The sequence below is a fragment of the Eptesicus fuscus genome, chromosome 3 (assembly GCF_027574615.1).
Source record: "Eptesicus fuscus isolate TK198812 chromosome 3, DD_ASM_mEF_20220401, whole genome shotgun sequence".
Taxonomy (NCBI): domain Eukaryota; kingdom Metazoa; phylum Chordata; class Mammalia; order Chiroptera; family Vespertilionidae; genus Eptesicus; species Eptesicus fuscus.
Window position 1 is genome coordinate 77,891,975 of NC_072475.1, and position 21,190 is coordinate 77,913,164.

Genomic DNA, 21,190 nt, shown 5'->3' on the forward strand with positions numbered 1-21,190 from the left:
TAGAGTAGGGCTTTATTCCTTTTAATGTAAACTTTGATCTCTGTTAAAACACATCCATTTCTCCTCCTCCCCTTTCCTGAGAACATTAAAAAATTTTAGTCATTTAAAGTCTAGTGACCTTTTTCTGATCTTTTCTGAGGATCAGGCTTCGGTAGGTGATACAGAAGCACCAGAAATAAAGTTATGCCCCTTGTAGGGCAAGCAAGGCTGTGCTGAGAGGCTAGTTGGTCAATAAATGCAGGGGAAGGCTGGGAATGAGAGGACTGGGGCCATCACCAATGCCATACAGCCCATTCCATAATTTTGTGACTCTCTATGACAAGATACGCAGATTTAGTTTAGTGGGAAAATGCACAAATCTTAGATTGATGTTTAGACATTTGAAGAATTGCTGTTTGGTTTGAGTATTCTATTTTTTTCCCAACTAGAGCAGCATGATGCAGACTGGCCTATATGAAGGCATAAAATTAAAGAAGTATGAAACTTTGATAAATTGTTGAGCCCACTTGTTTTTGCAAAAGTCATTTCTCAAGAGTAGATTAAAGTAATTTTGAATGTGTTCTCTTTTTTTCTCAGGTCACAGGAGTGCTATTTAATGAATTACTTTTCTTGGGCACTAAAAGCTACCTTTATTCATTTGAAAAGGTTAACATAGCTGTTCAAAATGTCCAAGGTATTCCCAGAGAATAATTTATGCATTAAAAGTGTATTTTAATTGGGAAATGTCTAAATAGAAAAAGTAAAGTACAAATTAAAGACAAGTTGATACTATAGTTCATAACTGATTTTTTTTTCTCCTTGAGCTTCATTTATATGGATTGATTTATAACCCTGGCCATCCCATTTAAAATTTCAATATTCCATCTCCTTTACCCCAGAACTTCCTATCATTCTTTTTACTTTATTTACCTCCATAGCACTTATCACAATATAATCTGTACTTTACTTATATAGCTTGTTTTCTTTTGACTGCCTTCTAGAATGTAAGTTCTATGCAAATAAATGTTTTTTAATGACTGTTCTTCAATTTCCCTGGACAGTCCCAGGTACATGTAAGCATTCAATAATAATAAATAAATGTAGAAATAAATTTCTATTGATCAGATTTAGTAAGGGATTGACAAATTACATCTAATTCCTCTTATAAGAATCATTTTTTTGGAAGGCAGTACCACCTCATAGTTGAGGCTGCTTTCTGGAGTCATTGTGCATTGAATCTTGATTTTAACACTGGTTGTCTGTTTAACACTAGACAAATAAGTTAACATCTCTGTGCTTTAGTTATCTCATTCCCAGGATAAGGGTAATAATTCACTTATCTCATGTATGAAGTGCTTAACAAAAAGACAAAAGTACATTCTCATAAACTGTCACCCTTTAACATTCACTGATACTGTCATTAAATCAATTTGTGCAAAGAACAATATTCTTGATGCACTCATTGCCTAAGTGAAATAGAGTTATGACAATTATGTAGAAGTTAAAAATATTTTGCCTCAATCACCTCAATCTTTTAGTTCAAAGCATATTTTAAGCACACATTATTCATATAATTTACTTTCTGGAAGTTAGCAGGCATTAATTTTATTTATCTGACAAGTTCCAACTAAGTCAAACAGTAGAGTTACAATTCCAAGAGTCAGGCTTGGCTTTGAAGTCTGCTCTGCCATCTCCTAGGTGTGTGGCCCTTGGTAAATCAATGAAAAACGTTAGGCCCTGTTTCCACATTTTCAACATGAGTAACACTTACATTTATGTTAACAGCTGAATATCAAGCAGAGTGCAGTGCCTGGCACATAGCAGATCTCAATAATAGGAAGGTTAAAAAAATTAAATATATACAATCTAAAGAACCAGGTTTCTGACAGAACTGTATAATTTGATATAAAATTAAGTGAGAATTGAAAGTGAAATTACATTTCTCTGAATCCAAGTTTAATCTTAAGAAAATACATTAGAAATTCATATTTTGGAAGAAGCTATTTTAAAAAGAAAATTTAATATGAGGAATGTTGAGATATTTGACAGAAAATTATTTAGTATTTCCTTTGTTTTGCTAAAACACAGAGCCCACTAGTACCAGTTTAAAGATGAACATGACTCTTTTTAAAATCAAACCTCTGAATTCCTTAAAATTCAATGTTGTGTATACAACCCCTCTCCTCCCCTACCCGCATCAATTTAAATTTATGGGAGTTCTAAGTTAAGGAATGTACAAAACTTCAGGCACACATATCTTCAAGGTCATTATTATCCAATTATCTATCTAATTCTCTATTGTTGGTATTTTATAATTTGGCTGTGTTAGGCAGCCTTGTACACCATGTTAGCACCACAGTAGGGGCGCTGGTTCCTGCACTTAATTACGGTGGAGAAGAGGGGAGATGCTTCTCCTCTGGATCTCTAACCAGAGTTTGCTGGAGCCACAGTGGAACAGCAGGCACCTCAGGCCACCCCACAGCAGACCACAGAAATAAGATTCTACCTGTGACAGGAAGCTCAGCTAAGTTTTCTGAGCCAGATCAGGACTGGAGTACATTTGTCTGGAACTGCTCCCGCCCAGGAGCTAGGGAGTCTGCTTTGAGGACTGTAAAGAGTTTCAACATGCTACTTTCCTTTCTTTAAATCCCAAGTGACCCTATTTCAGAAAAGAACTTTAGGAACTGTGGCAAGGTAGCATCTCCAAGTTTGCTACTGTGAATTGATGCTCAGATTTTCTATGTTCAGGGGAAATGATGGAGATAGGATTGGGAACAGGAAGTTTGCAAGTTAATAGTTCATCATTTTGTTTTAACTTGTAATGGAATATAAAGAGCCTCCCAAAGTCTTAAAAATGCCATAAGTACTGCTAATGTTATAAGGGACCAAAATGTAGATTCTGCCTATACAAGACATGTGGGTGTCCTTTCAAAAATGCCCTGCTCAATATTTCTTAATACTAAAACACAGACCAGTGCAGATAACGTTATAAATAGAATAATATGATTCAGCTTATCAGAACTGTCCCTAGTCTATGGACTCCTTTGTATCGAGCAGTCTAGCTCCAGCGCACATGGCTTAGCCGAAGGAGAACAGGCTCTGTCACCATCTCTTTCCATTGGATGCCCTTGTGCAGGGTAAAACTTGCACATCAATGTGTGGTGGCCCTGAAACTAGTATTTTAATACCCTCTGTATATCCAGACTGACCATGCTGTGTTCTGATCCTCACCTTGATTTTTAAATGACAACTCTAGAGATTGACTGAAGGGGGATTTGAATCCGTTTATTTGAATCTGCTTATTTCAAAATCAATGTATTTTCTGGTGAAGCAAGCTGCCTTCTACTGCTACCTTCCTTTCTTTAAAAATATTTATTAAGGGTTTTAATCTCCATGACAGTGCAAGAGGTCCTATTCATAGTGTGAAGGGGAGAGGCATACCTCTTTTGGACAACCTCAGATCAGATCTAAAGTGGTAAAGCAAAGATTTACTATTACTGTCAGTAGACTCTTTCAAATAGCTTGAATTTCTCATCCATTTTTGATAAACACAGATGTGTCCAGTTTAGCTTATAGTAATAATTCTTACTCTTTTCATAATAAGGGCTTCCTTTCCCTTATTAAAAACATAAATACATCTGTTAAACATATTGCATTCACTACATAAGAATTTGTTTATTCATTTTCAGTTAAAAAGATAATATTAAAGAGTACATAATTCAAAAATCTAAAGAAAGCAATTGATGATAAATGGCAACAACAACAACAAAAGAAACCAAAAACCCCACTGAATTTATTTAGTAACAGATATTTAGATAATTTGTGCAGTAAACTCTGTTATCAGAAAAACCTGAAGTTGAATTCCAGTTTCTCTATTTGTTTTCCATGTTATTTAAACTTCCTAAGATGTATTTTTCTTTCTCTGTACCTGTATCATCCAATTATGATAAGGAATATGAACGAGACACTGTCGGTAAATGGTCTGGTACACAGTGCCCTCTATGTGTACAGTGTGTACTCAGTAAATGTTATTTTTCTCTTATGAGAGAATATAAAAGCTAGGAAGCATTTCAGAATAATAAAATAACTCATTGTTGAAAACGCCTGACTCTGTGAATCCCTAGGAATGGGAGACGTCTCCAGAGTGAAGACAACAGTGTGGGCATAGAGTCTCAAGGGCACCTATCATGAGGTGGGGCAGGGCTGAGATAGGTGTGTGTGAGGTGGAAGATACCATTCAGCAACAAGCTGCTCTTTTTGCTAGTAGTCTTCCAAAGTCTCCAAAAGAGCAGGGATGACTTCATCTATCTGAAGGGTCTCCAGGAGCTAGACAATGAAGGTGTAGGTGTGGCCAAGAGAGCGCACATCTGGGTCAGCAATTGTGTGAGCCTTTTGTTTAGGGACTGTCCTGGGGGAGCAGAACTAATCAGACATGTGGCTATTCTCCCGAAAGTCACTAGGTTTGTGCCTGACTATCTTACCTTATAATAGACAAATATGCAAATTGACCGCACCTTCGCTACGCCCAAGCCACGCCCACCAACCAAGCCACGCCCATCAACCACGCCCACCAGGAAACCGTTACAGGGACGCTGGGGCCGGTGGCTTTCAGGGCGCCTGCTCCGATCGCAGGGACCCGGCTGGGGTGCGGTGGCGGCCGGGCCTTGGGCGCCAGCCGGGTGCCTGCTCCGATCGGAGCAGGGACCCGGCTGGGGTGCGGTGTGGCCGAGCCCATGGACCGGAAAGCCGCCCGGGGCTTTCCGGGCCTTGGTCGCCAGCCGGGTGCGTGCTCCGATCGGAGCAGGGACCCGGCTGGGGTGCGGTGTGGCGGAGCCCATGGACCGGAAAGCAGCCCGGGGCTTTCCGGGCCTTGGGCGCCAGCCAGGTGCCTGCTCCGATCGGAGCAGGGACCCGGCTGGGGTGCGGTGCGGCGGAGCCCAAGGACCGGAAAGCTGCCCGGGGCTTTCCGGGCCTTGGGCACGATCGCAGGGACCTGGCTGGGGTGCGGCGGAGCCCAAGGGCTTTCCAGGCCTTGGGCGCCAGCCAGGTGCCTGCTCCGATGGCAGGAGCGAGCCGACCTGGGGGTCTGCTCCTGCAATCGGGTCGCAGGGACGCTGGGTGCAGCTGAGCCCAAGGCCACCGTCCAGGGCCAAGCCCGGACCCTGAAAGAAGGTAGAGGGCAGTGGCCACAGTCAAGGCCTGGGTCCCCGGTGCCGGCAGAAAACTGGTGCAGGCAGCCAGGTGAATGAAGGTCTATTGCACGAATCTTCGTGCAAACGGGCTACTAGTTATGTTATAATGCTGAAGAAAGGAAGCTCCTGTTGAGTTAATATTTGTTCTGACTATTTTTGAGCATAAACTCATGCCTTCCTTTCCCACATCCTCACCAAAGTGAGATTGCTCACCATGAACTTGTTATATTAAAATGATTATTCAAAAACAAAATGTATCCTTCCTTTTGCTAAAGACTTGAGTAATTATCCAAGGGCAGATCTTTAAAGACATCTAAAACATAATTTTCTCCCCAAAACCTCAAGCTTTTAAAGTGCACTAAGTTATTTGAACCAACCATTTACAATTTTATTTTATTTTTGCTTTTTATGCATAAACCAAAACCACCAACCTAAAAGATCATTATTATTATTATTATTTTAATGCAAATACTATACTCTATTAATAAGTTGGGCACTCCTGCAACATGTTTTAACTTTATCAGGCTAATAAAAAGACATTGAGGAGAAAACAATAATTAAATACCAGACTAACTGGTATTTAAGTATTAGAGTCAATTTATGTTTGTTTATTCAATCCACATTGACAACTTAAAAATATCACCTCCCATTACCTTTTTGCAAGAATTCAAGGTTTTCGTATTTCTAGCAATCCTTATTACCCACCAGTGAACAGCCCTTGGAGGAACCATGGTGTAGTTCCATACATAGTGCCTTTCTGTTCTCCCTTTTGCTTTATGCCTGTGTTTCCTGACAAAATGTCTTACAAACCAATGATTTGGAGAAGTCGTCTGGAATTTCTTTGTTGAGGGGAAATTTTTCCTGACATTATTTTGTCATTGAGAGCATTAGGATTCTCTGAGGATCGAGTAGTTAAGTGTTAAATTTCTCTGCCTTTATGTGTATGGGTATTTTCAAGTGCAGAGTGTTCTTCCAAATTGGTCAGTTTGCTTAACGATGGTGTTCTAATCTACCAAATACTTGGTTTTAGTTCTTCCAATTTATGTTAAAGATTTTTCCTTTTACAAACTTAATAACTTACACCTGACTAGTAGCTCTTCTATGACAAAAGCCTGGCTTTGTCGCCTTTAGCAAAATGAAGCCAAAGAATGAAAATAATTTTGACTTATTGTAACCAAAATCTCTGCCTTGTTGATAATAATTATTTCTGACAGTCTTTGGGCCTTTCATGACCTTTGCTTGCAGGAATATAGACTGCTTGCCTATCCAACAGTGAGTTAGGTCAGCCTCAGTATTTTCAGCAAGTAAGAGTGAAGGCTGGTGATAACATAATAGGTAACTCTTTTCTAGGTTTTGCAATGGAACAGATATGGTTGCTGTTGCTTTTAACAATAAGAGTACTTCCGGGGTCTGCTCAGTTCAATGGCTACAACTGTGATGCCAACCTCCACAGTAGATTTCCTGGTAAGTCTGAGCCTAATCTTTTCTCTAATTATATATGGAAAGAGTGATTATGTTTGGAAAGTAAATCATTTAAATACATATGAAAAATGGTGTGGGGATCCCTCTATATTAAGTGGATATTAACAAATGGCAAATGACAAAAGACATTTTTCTGGAGTTGTAAATTATATTCACATTAACATACAAAGTGTTCATCGTAGTTAATATCATTATAATGGCTGCTCACAGATGTAAAAAATATTGGCTAGTGGGTGATAAAATTGGAAAAGGCTAATTTTACTCAAAATTTGCCTAATTTATGCATTTTTCCCCTCATAAGTTAATTTGGACTCTCAAAACAGCTCATATATGCTAATAGACTTATTAGAAATAACACTTAAGAAATTATTGTGAAATATTATGCAATACTCAAAAAATACTATTTCGATAAAATGTTGGTCACCACTAAAATACATGGCCAGCTTCAGAGTGCATTTCACAGCAACCCACCAATTTGGTGACAGATAGGAGATTTTGACCATATTGATAAACATGTCTCTCAGCTTCCTCAAATCTGCACTCAATGAGATGTAAATCCAACAATTCATTTAAGTATTTGTCATTTCATATGAGATAAAGTTATAGAACCACAGTTCAACATTTTCAAAATAAAAGTTAGACAATCTGAAACTACTTTTTCAAGTCTGCCATCCAAATTGAAAAACTTCTACCACGTTTTCAATTCTCCATACCTGTCATTACTCCTGTGTACAGAGCAGGCTAGGGCAACAATACACTTGCACAGAGCAATCAGTGGGTTGTTATATAGTTGATGTGAGATTTCTAGTTTATCTGCAGAGAGGCAATCTGGCTTGCTCCAGAGTAAAGACCAAAGTGTGTGGGAATGTCTTCATGAGCTCAGACCTAGGATGCAGATGTTTGGCAGGTTAACTAAAGCATGGAGGTCAGGAAAGAGAATGTCTAAAGGTAAGTATGCAAAAGCAGATTTGTTAATGGTTTTGAATACCAGAAATGATGTTTTGCATTGGTTTGTTTGTGTTTTACTTTTTTTTTTATTATAGAAAATTTCAAATGTATACAAAAGTAGAGATTAATAAAAAGAGCACTTATATTGATTATCAGCTCCACCAATTATCAAAATTTATAAATTTTGTTTTCTCTTCCTTATCAATCCCATCTCTGGAATATTTTAAAATAAATTCATAACAAAGAAGAATTTAAAAATCATTATACTTCATGTGCACACCTAATAAACTTAATGATTCCTTAATATTATCTAATACTCGGGCATTTTGCTTTTAAAATATCCACATTTATTAATTGTCTTAAATCTAATTTACTTTATGACCATTCCTCTCTGTCTTCGCTTTTCTAAAATTCTATCTATCTCTTTAAGTAATTTGGTCATTTGTATTGTAGGACTCTGACACTCTAGATCTGGTTGACTGCCATTCTGACATGTCATTTAATATGTGATTTCTCTCCTGTATATCCTATAAACTAATTAGAGCTAGAGATTTGAGTAAAGTCAGGTTCATTTTTTTGACAAGAATACTTGATGTGTTATTTGTGTAATAAAACTATTTGTCTTTATTTTATAGGCAGTGAAGAGTCATTTAGTCTTTTTAAACATACCTTCTGAAGAGTTTGCAAAGGTCACATTTTGTTGTAAAAAGCAAACATTGGGAAAAGTATAGACACATGTCAGGAGAGACTAGAGACCAAGAGAAATATCATGAAGGCAGTGACAGTGGGAGCATAGATACCGTGTGGTGGACTCCCACCAGCACTTAAGGGCTGATTCAATTTGGGACATGAGAGAGGACTAGAGGATGTTTTGAACGTGGATAACTGAATGTTGATACTGTTACCTGACAGTGAAAGTATAGGGCACTTGCATATTTTAGAAAGAAATTTTGGGTTTGGAAAACATGAACTTGAGATGCTTTAAGAACTTAGAGTGGCAGCGTCTGTCCAGTAGTAGGAAATATGGCCCTGGGTCTAAGGAGAGAGGTTGACACTGGAAACAGCTATGTGAGAGCTGAATCCCTGTGCAGCAAGAAGTGGGGGAACAGGGAAATTAAAGTTATGAAAGTAGACTACTAGCTAGATTACTTTGGTGGTGAAGGAAAGGAAGAAGTAACCTAACTCAGCTATTTAAATGAGAAGAAAGAATTTTAGGATTAGAGGACTAGAGACAACTGAGTATACATGAGTAATGGTAAGTACTCCAGAAATTTGAAATAATTGAGATAACAAGGAAATAAAATGTGGATGAGACTTAAGGTACAGGTTGAAGAGTTAACCTTGAAAAGTGGTAGCTGATTCTTTGATTTAGGAGCAAAGGAAAAATAAGACACAGGCAGAGGAGTTGAGAGATGCTAATGGTCTCTATCTCTGCAGTGAGGTGGGAGGCAGGGGCTCTGAGAATGAGGGGCCAGGGCCTGGGCCAGGCCCTGAGAGGGATGGTCAATGCTTTCTTACCCTGTGATTGATGAAAAAGAAAGCCCAAATGTAAAAAGATTGCTTAGCAGAGAGGATCTAGCTGCTGTTGTAGTTATATATTTGTAAAGGTAAATAAAATATGTAAATGAGCCAGGGAGTGATTAGGACAGTAAAAGGAAGAATTTTTCATATGGTAAATTTTAAAAATTATGATAAATACACATTTATGATTAAGAACAACTGATAGAGTATATCTATTATTCTCTCAAGTCCATTCTTCCAATTAAAAGCTCAGTCATGTGTTGGGGAAACAATTAAAAACAAAAGTCTCTCAATCCAGAAATCCTCTCCACAAAGACAGTAGAGATAAAAACGCTTTTATCATTGAATAAACATTAAGCTAGAATGTGGTGCTCATCACAGGCAATCCACTAAGAGGTTGCAAAGACAGAAAGAAATCTCACTCTTTTACTCGTATATAGCCAAGCAGATGCAACCCGTTACGGATATGTTTTCAAGATAAACAATAACAAGACCTGAAGTAGGAGGACTTGACACCACCATTTGTCACATAGTTTATCCTAAAATTACTTGATAATTCTGTTAGCGTAATGGCTTTATCCAGAGGAAAATAAAATCCTCATATCTTTATGGAAGGAGGTATTTTTGCCATCTGGAAGCACGGATCCCACTGAAGTTAGGCTCTCACCCTCCCACGGGGTGCTTTCTTTTTTGATATTTACATTTTCAAGAGATACTTTCCAGGTCTTGAAAAGGACATTTCTAGGTCATAGAACTGACAAAAGACCTGTCTAATTTTCCACAGGATTTACATGCATTTCAAGGAGAGGAGAAAGTACTTACAATTATGTTTTCTGATGTAAATGGTCTAAAAGAGGGAGAAGTCCTTTCCTTTATTTTCAACAAGGATAACGAAGCCTCTTATTTTTAATTTCTGTTTGTCTTTATAAATCTTAGCATTTTTAGTATTGTCTGGCTTAGACAACAAATATCCAAATTTTCTAAACCTACACACACACACACACACACACACACACACATTGTTGCAATTTAAAATTTAGATTTAAAAACTTTTGAAATCCAGATAAATCAGGAATTCCAGGAGAGGCTTTAAGTTTATATGGGTACTAGAGGCCCGGTGCACAAAATTCATGCACGGGTAAGGGCCCTAGGCCTGGCCAGCAATCAAGACCAATCTGTGGGGGAACCTGCGGGGTGATCAGGGGGCCTCTGCTGGCACCCGCCTTGGCCGGCCTGGTGCTGCCCACTTGCCAGCTCCAACCCCAGCCCTCTCCAGTCACCTCCCTTGGCTGACCTGGGGCCTGTGGGCTGGGGGCAGCTCTTGCGTTGAGCGTCTGACCCCTGGTAATCAGTGCACATTATAGTAACCGGTCTTTCCACTAGTTGTTCTGCCAATTGGTCAATATGCATATTAGGCATTTATTATATAGGATTACTTTCAAGTAAGTCTACTTTTGCAGGTCATTTGCAAAAGATCAGAGTGAGCTAATAAAGCCTAGAGGTTAATTGCTCGCTCCCCTCTTGACTCACTTTTCCATATCAAGATCATTCTTGATGTCTTTAGGGGCTTCACAAGCAGCTCAGCCACTGAGCAGTGGCTAGAATGAGAATGAGTCTGGTACAGGAGAGGGGCTATCTAAATGCAAAGTAATGTTAATAATGAGAGTAATCATCTCACCCTATCTGACCTTTGTGTTTCATGGAATTAGAACTATTTTCTTTAATTTCCATGGCATTTATCCTTGAGCCAAAGGAAATACCATGGTCTAATTCATTTCCAATTTAAAGGGATAATATTTAATTTTAAGATTGTTAACTATTGGCTTTCCAAACTAATAGCAGGGAATAGAGATATGCCCAACTAACATTATAGTGTGCTCTTCCCAGTATAAAACTCAAACCACAGTTGACTTTGAGGGTATCAAGAAATTATTTGACCAGAGTGACATACATAGATAATTGCATTTGACCTCTGTTACTGATGGGTACCTTCTAGAACTAGCCCCTTTTGTGGGCAAGATGATAGTTTATAAGGGTTAACCTAATCTTTCAGATTTCTAAAGAAGCCTTTAATGATAAAGGCACAACCAAGGAGAGATTAGGTTTATGGCACCATAACCTTTGAGTCCTGACACTGTTTTATGGTGACTAACCAGTTATGGGAAACTGAATGTATACCAGTATTACATAACTTATCATAGATAAGGAAGAAAACAATAGGTTCCTCATATTGAATGCTAGGAACATTACATAATTCTTTTATTTCTTAAAACAAGCATACAACACCATATTTTGAAAATTTTTATGAGCTTTTTTGAGGCAAACTAATAACATATGCCAGGGAGCAAGATCTCAAATGCTTTAGAAAATAATACTTTGCAGTTTCTTTTATGCATTTTAAATTGAGGGAATGTCAGGAAAGTAAAACCATTTTTTTTTCCAAATATATATATTTTTATTTCAAGAGAGGAAGGGAGAGGGAGAGAGAGATAAAAACATCAATGATGAGAAATAATCATTGATTTGCTACCTCTTGAATGCCACCTACTGGGGATCAAGTTCACCACCTGGGAATGTGCCCTGACCTGGAATTGAACTGTGATCTCCTGGTTCATAGGTCGATGCTTCACCACTGAGCCATGCCGGCTAGGCACAAACAACTTTTTTTTAATCCTTATTTTATCATCTGAAAATTGAAGAATAGAATGCTGCTAAGTTAGCAATTGACAAATAAAAAAATTAAAAACTAAAAACTAGACTTTTTCAATCAAACAATGATGCCTAAAAGTGAATTTTAAATAGCGTAAACAAACATGTATACAAACAAAAATAATCCAATTAAAGATGGGCTCCAAACCTGAAAAGGTATGTGAAAATTGTTGAACATCACTATCATCAGGGAAATGCAAATCAAAATTACAATGAGATATCATTTTACAGTTGGTAGTATGGCTATCATAAAAAAGACAAGAGATAGTAAATGATGATAAGGATGTAAAGAAAATTGGTGTAGCTGCTATGGAAAACAGTATGGAGGTTGTTTTGTGTGTTTTTTTAATTTAAAATAGAACCACCATATTATGTAGTAATTCTACTTCTGGGTGTATATTTGAAAGAAACAAAATCACTATGTAAAAGAGATATCTGCACCCTCATGTTTATTGTAGCATTATTTAAAGTAATCAAGACATGGAAAAACCTAAGTGTGCATCAACAGATGAGTGGATAAAGAAGTTTTGATATCTATCTATTTCTATATCATCTATCTCTATCTCTATCCCTATCTCCATCTCTATCTCTATCTCTATCTATATCTATTTATCTCTATATCTATACATACATAAAATGGAATACTATCCTATCTAATAAAAGAGAAACATGCAAATTGACCGTACCTCCATGACACCCTCAAGCCACGCCCACCAGCCAATCAAGAGTGAGTATGCAAATTAACCCAACCAAGATGGCGGCAGCCATGGAGCTGGAGCAAGCAGGAGGCTTGGGTTGCCAAGCTTCCCCCGCCCTGGCCTGCCCTGGCCTCTGCTCAAGGCTACAAAGTTTCAATTATGGAAGATAAATAAATCCCAACAAAGATGGCCGCAGCCCAGAGCTGGAGCAAGCAGGAGACTTGGGTTGCCCCCGGCAATGGAGGAAGCCAAGCTTTCCCTGCCCTGGCCTACCCTGGCCTCTGCTCAACACTACAAAGTTTCAATTATAGAAGATAAATAAATCCAAGATACCTGCTTCCAGCCTATGCTTGGGTAGCTGGGGGGTTTGGCCAGCCTGCAAACCACCACAGGCCCCTTGCCCAGGCTGTCCCATGCCCCAAGGGAACCCCCACCCTGATCCGGGATACCTTTCAGGGCAAACCAGCCAGCCACCACCCATGCACCAGGCCTCTATCCTATCTAATAAAAAGGTAATATGCAAATTGACTGTCACTCCAACATACAAGATGTCTGCCCCCATGTGGTCAAAGATGGCTGCCCCATGTGGACACAAGATGGCTGCCACAAGATGGCCTACAGGGGAGAGCAGTTGGGAGGAACCAGGCCTGCAAGGGAGGGCAATAGTGGGCAATCAGGCCAGCAGGGGAGGGCAGTTGGGAGGACCAGGCCTGCAAGCGAGGGCAGTTGGGGGCGATCAAGCTGCAGGGAAGGGCAGTTGTGGAGAACTGAGGCCTACAGGGAAAATCAGTTGGGGGGGACCAGGTCTGCAGGGGAGGGCAGTTGGGGAGGACCAGGCCTGCAGGACAGGGCAGTTAAGGGTGACCAGGCCTGTAGGGAAGGGCAGTTGGGGGGGACCAGACCAGCAGGGGAAAGCAGTTAGGGAAAATGAGGCTGGCAGGGGAGGGCAGTTAGGGGTGACCAGGTCAGAAGGGGAGGGCAGTTGGGGGTGGGGGAACAGGCCTGCAGGGGAGGGCAGTTGGGGGTGACCAGGCTGGCAGGGGAGGGCAGTTGGGGGTGACCAGGCTGGCAGGGGAGGGCAGTTAGGGGTGACTAGGCCTGGAGGGGAGGGCAGTTAGGGGCAATCGGGCTGGCAGGGGGAGCAGTTAGGCATCAATCAGGCTGGCAGGGGAGTGGTTAGGGGGTGATCAGGCTGGCAGGCAGAAGTGGTTAGGGGCAATCAGGAAGGCAGGCAGGTGAGCAGTTGGGAGCCAGCAGTCCTGGATTGTGAGAGGGATCCCAGATTGGAGAGGGTACAGGCTTGGATGAGAGATATACCCCCGTGCACGAATTTCGTGCACTGGGCCTCTAGTTCATTTATAAAAAAAGAAGAAAATCCTGACATTTGTGACAACATAGATGAACACCAAGGGCATTGTGCTAAGTGAAATAAGTCAGAAACAGAAAGACAAACAGACAAATACTGTATGATCTCACTTATGTGTGGAATCTTAAAAAAACACATAAAAAGAGACTAGATTTGTGGTAATGAGAGGTGGGAGTAGAGGTTGAGAGAATTGGATGAAGACTGATTAAAAAGTACAAACTCCCAGTTACACAATAAATAAGTTCTGGGATGTAATGTACAATACAGTAATGATAGCTAAGTAAAATCTAAAAGTTCTCATCACAAGGAAACAAACATTTAAATGAATACTAGTGTTCCACAGGAAATAAAAGAGAGAATCACCTATTTAATCAATATAATTCATGGGTGGGTTAAGCAAAATGAACTGTCTGGTTTTGTGTTAGGCTTTGCTTAACCTTTGCAATGTTCTGTACCCCAAAACAAAGTAGGAGCAAATCTACACTAATAAAAGCCTAGGTAGTCCTCATGCGCGACTTCATCATAAGATGGTCACCACAAGATGGCCACTACAAGATGGCTGCCACAAAGATGGCCACCACTAGATGGCCACCACAGAGATAGCCGCCACAAAGATGGCCACTACAAGATGTCAGCCACAAAATGGCTGCGTGCACCTGGGGGTCCCACAGCTCTGCGTGGCATGGAGGAGGCTGGTCCTGGTGGTGGAGGCAGGTCACGGCAGAGAAGCGCAGTTGGGGGCCAATCGGGCAATCTGGGGATGGCAATTGGGGGCCCATTAGGCCTGCAGGGAGGGCAGTTGGGGGCCATTGGGCCAGCAGGGGAGGGCAGTTGGAGGCGATCAGGCTGGCAGGGGAGTGGTTAGGGGGCAATCAGGCTGGCAGGCAGAAGCAGTTAGGGGAAATCAGGCAGGCAGTCAGGCGAGCGCTTAGGAGCCAGCAGTCCCAGATTGTGAGAGGGATGTCCGGCCACCAGTTTAGGCCTGGTCCCTGTGGGCCTAAACCAGCAGTCGGACATCCCCCAAGGAGTTCCATATTGGAGAGAGTGCAGGCCAGGCTGAGGGACCCCCCCCCCCATGCACGAATTTCATGCACTGAGCCTCTAGGAATGTAATAATTACCCTAGAGAGTATGTTCTGGATCTCTGTGTAGATAAGAAAGACCAGTTCTCCTGCCTTCTTCCTCTGTAGTGGTGTTTTGGTCTCAAGTTGTGAAGAGTTTGCCTGCTTCCACTGTGCACCTGTGACTGCAATTACTGCACCTGATGAGGCAGAAGAACTGATCCAGGCAGCGATTGCTGATCACATCCTGATTAATCTACAGTGATAAAGTGCAGTGGAGAGAAGAGCAATTAGTCAGCAAGTTCAGTGGCTGAATAACTCAGTCCCTACCCTTCTTTACTTTAATAACAAAGTTCTTTATTGAATGAATTTTTTACTTCCTCTGCTTGTAGAAGCAAAACCCATATGCTTTTTTTTTTTTTCTTCCTGAAAAAGATGACCAAGCTCCTCTGGTTTGGGGAAGCTAGTGTGAGTATACATGTGCAAAGTTTGCCTCAGTGTTCCCACAACACTGAAACAACAGCTTGCATTTGCTAACGAGAAACAGATGTGAAAAACTGAGATGGCAAGAAACCTGTTCAATATAGAGAGGAAACCTGAAATTTCTAACCCACTTTAAATTCTTCATCAGCTGCTGGCATTTCATGTAGATGAAATATCAATACCCCTTCAGGACTTCTTGCTCTTTTAGCAACTAAACCTCAATATTGTATAAAAACTTAAGAGGAATAGTAACTTTAAAAAATGAGTTAAAGCAGCATACATAGCATCTGTTCTCTAAGCAGTTCTGTTTATGTAATGCCAAATATTGCTGCTCTCCTCTTACAGGGATAGAAACAGAAATGGCATATCAATTACTCTTTAATCTGCTTAAATGATATACATTAGTTTTGGGATGCCTACCAGGAAGTAAATTATTTCCAGGTAAGGTTTCTATGGCAATACAATGTGATTCACTCCAGCATACAGAAAAGGCTCCTCCTATTAGATTGGAGAGATTTTGGCTCATACTGTCAATTTTAAACTAATGCTACTATGAACCATGGATACAGGTGCAATAATATTTATGCGAATACCTGCATCTGAACCGCACAGAGCCTCCATCTGCTCACAATAGACTCACCTATCCTCCCCCCATGTCTCTGACCATAGTTTCAGAGAGTGCCCAGGGCATAGCTGCCCTTTGAGGTGGACTATCTCCTTCCTTCAGTTATTAAACTGCTATTGTTTGTTGAATGGAGTAGAGGTGGGGGTAGGAGAAGACAAATCCTATTCCCAAGTTTGTTTGATACATTGCCACCTGAGCACTAGAATGGACTTATTTGGGCTAAGTCTCACAAAGTTTTTCATGAATCTTTGTTCACTGAGATTGAAATCAGCTAGTTCCTCAGGAAGAAAGTCAGATGAAACACATCCATTTGCTTCGTGACTTATTCTCTCTGTCTCTCTCTTGTCCTTTATCCTATAAATTTCTCCCTTATGAGCATGTGAACCATACAAATAGATAATACACATTTGGTGGGAGTATTTGATCTCACCAGATAGAATCTACCTAAGGGTTAGCTTCTGCCCAGTCAAAATATATAGTTGTGATTAAGGAACTCAACTGGTTAAATAAAAGATGAGACTTTGGCCTCACCAGGGAGCCTGTGAGGAATGCAAAATCAGGCCCCACACAGATTTACTGAATCAGAATCTGCATTTTAATAAGACTCTAGTAATACATATGCACAGTAAAATATAAAAAGTGCCAGTTAGACATGGTACTCATAATGATTTGTTAGCTCTGTGTTACGATATAGCCATGGTGCTTATGTCAGCCTCAGAGGCTGTCATGCACTTGCTTGCTACTAATGACAATATGGATTAACAAATCTATAACTATTAAGTGAAAGCGATTTTAAAAAAAACACTCATTAATAATGAGGGAAGATAATTAGTCTCTAAGACTAATGCATTTAAAAAAGGTTAAGTAATTAAACAAAAAATGAAAATCCATTATATTCATATTATTTAATGAGTTGAATTTTCTTAATTAGAAGTCAGAATGTACCTGACATTAATGATTTGAATTTTCATCTAAAACTCTGAAAACAGGAATCATCTCAGGCAGTTGGCAGAATACAGATAGGAAATACGAGCTACAGATGGACAGTCTAGACAAATCCCTATTAATTTTGCACATTTTTTTGTCTGTGAATCTTAGGACTTAATATTAAAAAGTTAGAAACCATGCATGCTGTTTGTGAAAAAATTTAATCAAGTATATTTTAATAAACATTTGCTGAGTATTTCTTAGGCACTCTGGGAAAACTCGGAGCTTTCAATGAGTTCATAATTTAGCAAGAAAGTAAATATTCATTCCTAGATATAATGTAAGCAATATAGTAGACTCAGCTAAAGTGATGTGGAGAATCATTATGTTCCATCAGGGAAATGAGGAAAAGTCTCATTAAAGGACAATGTAGAAATAATTATTTTGTTCTCAGCCTATTTCTCTTATCTGAACACTCTCTTGGGCAGTTTACCTATTGTTATTGCTTATTATTGACATCTTGAGTATTTGGTGATTCTTAATTTTATATTTTTTACTCTGTTCTATTCTCCAAATATTAGACTCATATTTCCTACTACCTGCTGTATATTTCTGCTTGAATGTCCCATATGTACCCCAACCTCTCAAAAACTGAGCTTATCTTTTTCCTTCCTGTATTCCTTACTTCAGGAAATAATGTACTCAGTCATGAAAGCTAGAAACCTGAGTATCAGTTCAACATTCCTTTCTCTTAATGCCATCTTTTACTCAACTTTTTATAAAATTTAGCCAGTTAGAACTATTTTATTTTCCCCCAACGATTCTTTCCAAATGCCTCTATTCTACCAAACATGGTTGTATATAACATGGTATACAGACCTCTATTGTATCATTATCAGGCTGCATTATAATTGTCTGGCTTTCTTCTGTCTTCTTTACTCAACCATAATATCCTTGTAGTAAAGGAATCTTGTTAATGTCTTTATCTTCAGAGTCCAGCACAGAGACTGATACATAATATGTAAACAGTACATACTTCGCTTGAATTTGTTGTTGACATGAAGTAGCATGTAGTTTAGACCTAGAAATTAGGAGAACTTATTTAAAGGGGTAGCACTGATTTTGTGTTTTCAACTCCTGTTCCTGTGCAACCCATCCTTTTTTTATATTATGCACTGACCCCCAAGATTGCTTTTTATACAGAATTTTATATTTTTATATAATTGGTGAAGGAACATTTTGAGCCACTGTGCTAACTACAAGCCAACAGCCCAATTTGGGGGTGTTACCATGTTTATTTGTATTGCAGAATATGTGTGTGTAAATTATTTGAATAATTGCATTGATCTGCACTCTTATTACTCCAGGTAATAATAAAAAATGTTAAAATAAATATTCTGACATTAGTGAAAGGAAATGTTCTCAAACTTAAAAGTATTGACATGAGTTGAAAGTCATTCTGTCTTTCACCAGCTAGGAATACTTAGCCTCATTCAGATGCTGTTCGTTTTAAAACAGTTGAATATACAATTGTTAAGAACAAAAACAAAGTTAGATATACTTATTGGATATGTGAATGATATGCTGCAAATATATTGTCAGTAATTATGTCTAAAAGGAAAAGTATAATTAGATGTTCTAGGAATGGAATTTTATTGTGGATAAAGAAGTAAAGTGATATTTTAAAAAATATTTATTATTGAGAGTATTATAGATGTCCCCTCTTTTTCCTCCAAGAATTGGATCCATCCCCTCTTGACTCCCATTTACATAGCAACCATATTCTATGAACTCCTAATCAGAACACCTTTTTATATGTAGATAGATGGTTGACAGTGTGATAGTATATTTAATATGTAACCATTTTAAAAAATCTGAAACAAATTCATTGCCTGATTAATAGGTGAAAAGAGTGCAGAACATTTCTCTAATCTGAATTCAACTAAATACTGTATTTTTAAAATTTCTATGAAAAGGTTGGCTTGGATAAAGTATCAAGGGAAAAATGCCATTTTGGCAACATAATGGCACATAAATTCTGTAAGCAGACCTGCCATCTTAGACATACTTGGTATCTTTAAACACAAAACACTAAAAATCCAACGTCTAAAGGCATTTATTCATTGATTTTTGTTGTTGTTTAATAATGGGTTGTTTAACATTCAAGTATTGTCCCAAGGGGTGTCACAATTCAGGCCAGGGAATGAACAATAAGAAGAAGGCTCAAAAATTTTAATTATTGAGAGCAACTGTTATTCAGTATCTCAAAAAAAATTTACCTGCCTTTGTCAGAAATTGCCCATTGGCAGCTAGTAACTCCCTCCCACCCCCAGAGCCTCACAAATGGACAAATTGTGCTGAATGGATGTCTTTAGTGTCTACAATCAGAAAAAAAATGTGTTCCTTGGAAGAGGCAGTGAAAAGTTTTTAGAAAACTGGGTTAGGATGGATTTGAACAGATCTCTTTTCTTACACTGCAAAAAGCCTTTAGTTTGTTGTCATATCTCCATGTGGGATCAGCCTGTAGCAAATTCAGTTCCATTGCAGGGGCTACACTTCTTCAGTGATAAAGCAGAGAAGAGAAGGGAGCTCTATATCTGGACAAAGTAATCACCGCCATTTGTAAAGCTATTGTAAACATCAATGAATTCCTCTGAAGCAAAGGTGATAAAACTCAAGTCTTCAGTTGGTTTAAGCTAAGAAGAATGGTATTTCTCTTTTGTAATATTTAATGATATGTATTCACTTAGATACATTTATGACATGCCAAATAATGCAATGATGCTTGCTCTCTGTTTCCCTGGGCATAAAGAGTTCCTAGTGAGCCCTCTAATAGCTGAGGATTTGATGTGACATTCAGGTAGACATTGCGTTATTTTACAGAGACAGTTTTCTACATAAAGGTTTCCGGTGATTTTGCCTGCACGTTTGCCACTTGCTCTCATTCCCTGCCATTTCTTCCTTTGCATTTTAAATCCTAATGAAAACTGAACTCTCCAGCTCCAACCAGAGCCTATTGCACACTGGTGTCATTATTGACACTGTCCCCTCCATGTTACACGTTTTTCACTCTGTGCAGCTAACTCCTATTGATACGTCAAAATTCAGCTCAATGCCATCTTCTCTAGGAGGCCGCTTCTAACCAGTGGGTCTGGGTGAGGCTCACTTTCTATGCCACCCCACCTCTCTGCCCAGTCCTTCTGATACTGTGGGTCACGTCTACCTCCCCTTATGGACTGTGATCCACTTGACAACAAGGACCACTGCTTTGTAAATCCTCAGTGCGGTCTCTGGCTCCAGCACTGTATGTAATTGATTAATTAATTCATTGAACACTCACTGGAGCACATTGATGAATATCATAACTTCCTGCTTTCCAGGACTTTCAGTTTAATGAAAAGACAAATATACAATACATATATGACTCTAAGGCAACATAACAGCTTACAACAGAGTGGAATAAATTAGATTGGGAATCATGGATGTCTTTGGGAAAAGGACAATGAAATCTGAGACCTGAAGGAAGAATAGGAGTTTCTCAGACAAAGGCTGGGGGTAGGAGTAGAATCTCAAGCAGAGGATAGAGCACATACTGAAGGCCTTGTGTATAAAACCTGTCATAGGGCTTTAAAAAGGCTTGATTTAGGTTATCAAGGAATACTTCACATACAATACCATACAGTTCTCAGGGTACATCTTGAAATTTTAACATGAACATATGCTCATGCAATCACTACCCAGATTAAGATAAAGAACATTTTCATCACCCCTTAAATTTGTTCTTATTTCTTCTATTCTAGGCAGCTCCGCTCCAGGAGGTAACCACTATTCTGGCTTCTATCAGTCTTAGTAATGCTTTTAAAGAATTGAGAGAAGTTCAGTGAAACAAATGTAGGGACCAAGGGGGATAGTAAAGAGCGGGGAATGCAGAGGCAGGTGGGCAGCAGAGCATAAGATCACAGAGAGGCTTGAGGACCAGGTTCAAGATGTGGACTTTTGACCCAAGTCAGTAAGCTATGGAAGATCTGAGCAAGGAGGTGAGATGATTGGATTCATGTATTAATGGCTGTGTTAATGAGAGGGGTTAAGAGTGGAAATAAAGGGACCAGCTAGGGAGTTAATATAGTATTACAGGGGGTAAGGTAATAGTAGCAAGGGCCAAGGAATATCCTGAGGATGGAGAAATATCAATAGATTGAA

General features: G+C 39.4%; 1 protein-coding gene across 1 annotated transcript in view; it reads left to right on the forward strand.

Moving 5' to 3' along the window:
• Positions 1-2,707: 2,707 nt before the first annotated feature.
• The window catches only part of LOC129147995 (zona pellucida-like domain-containing protein 1), a 44,999-nt gene continuing 26,516 nt past the window's right edge, over positions 2,708-21,190 (forward strand). Inside the window, exons 1-2 of the mRNA XM_054712180.1 lie at positions 2,708-2,738; positions 6,519-6,635. Of these exons, the coding sequence (XP_054568155.1) occupies positions 2,720-2,738; positions 6,519-6,635 (136 nt within the window). The 5' untranslated portion in view covers positions 2,708-2,719. The remainder of the gene's footprint in view (positions 2,739-6,518; positions 6,636-21,190) is intronic.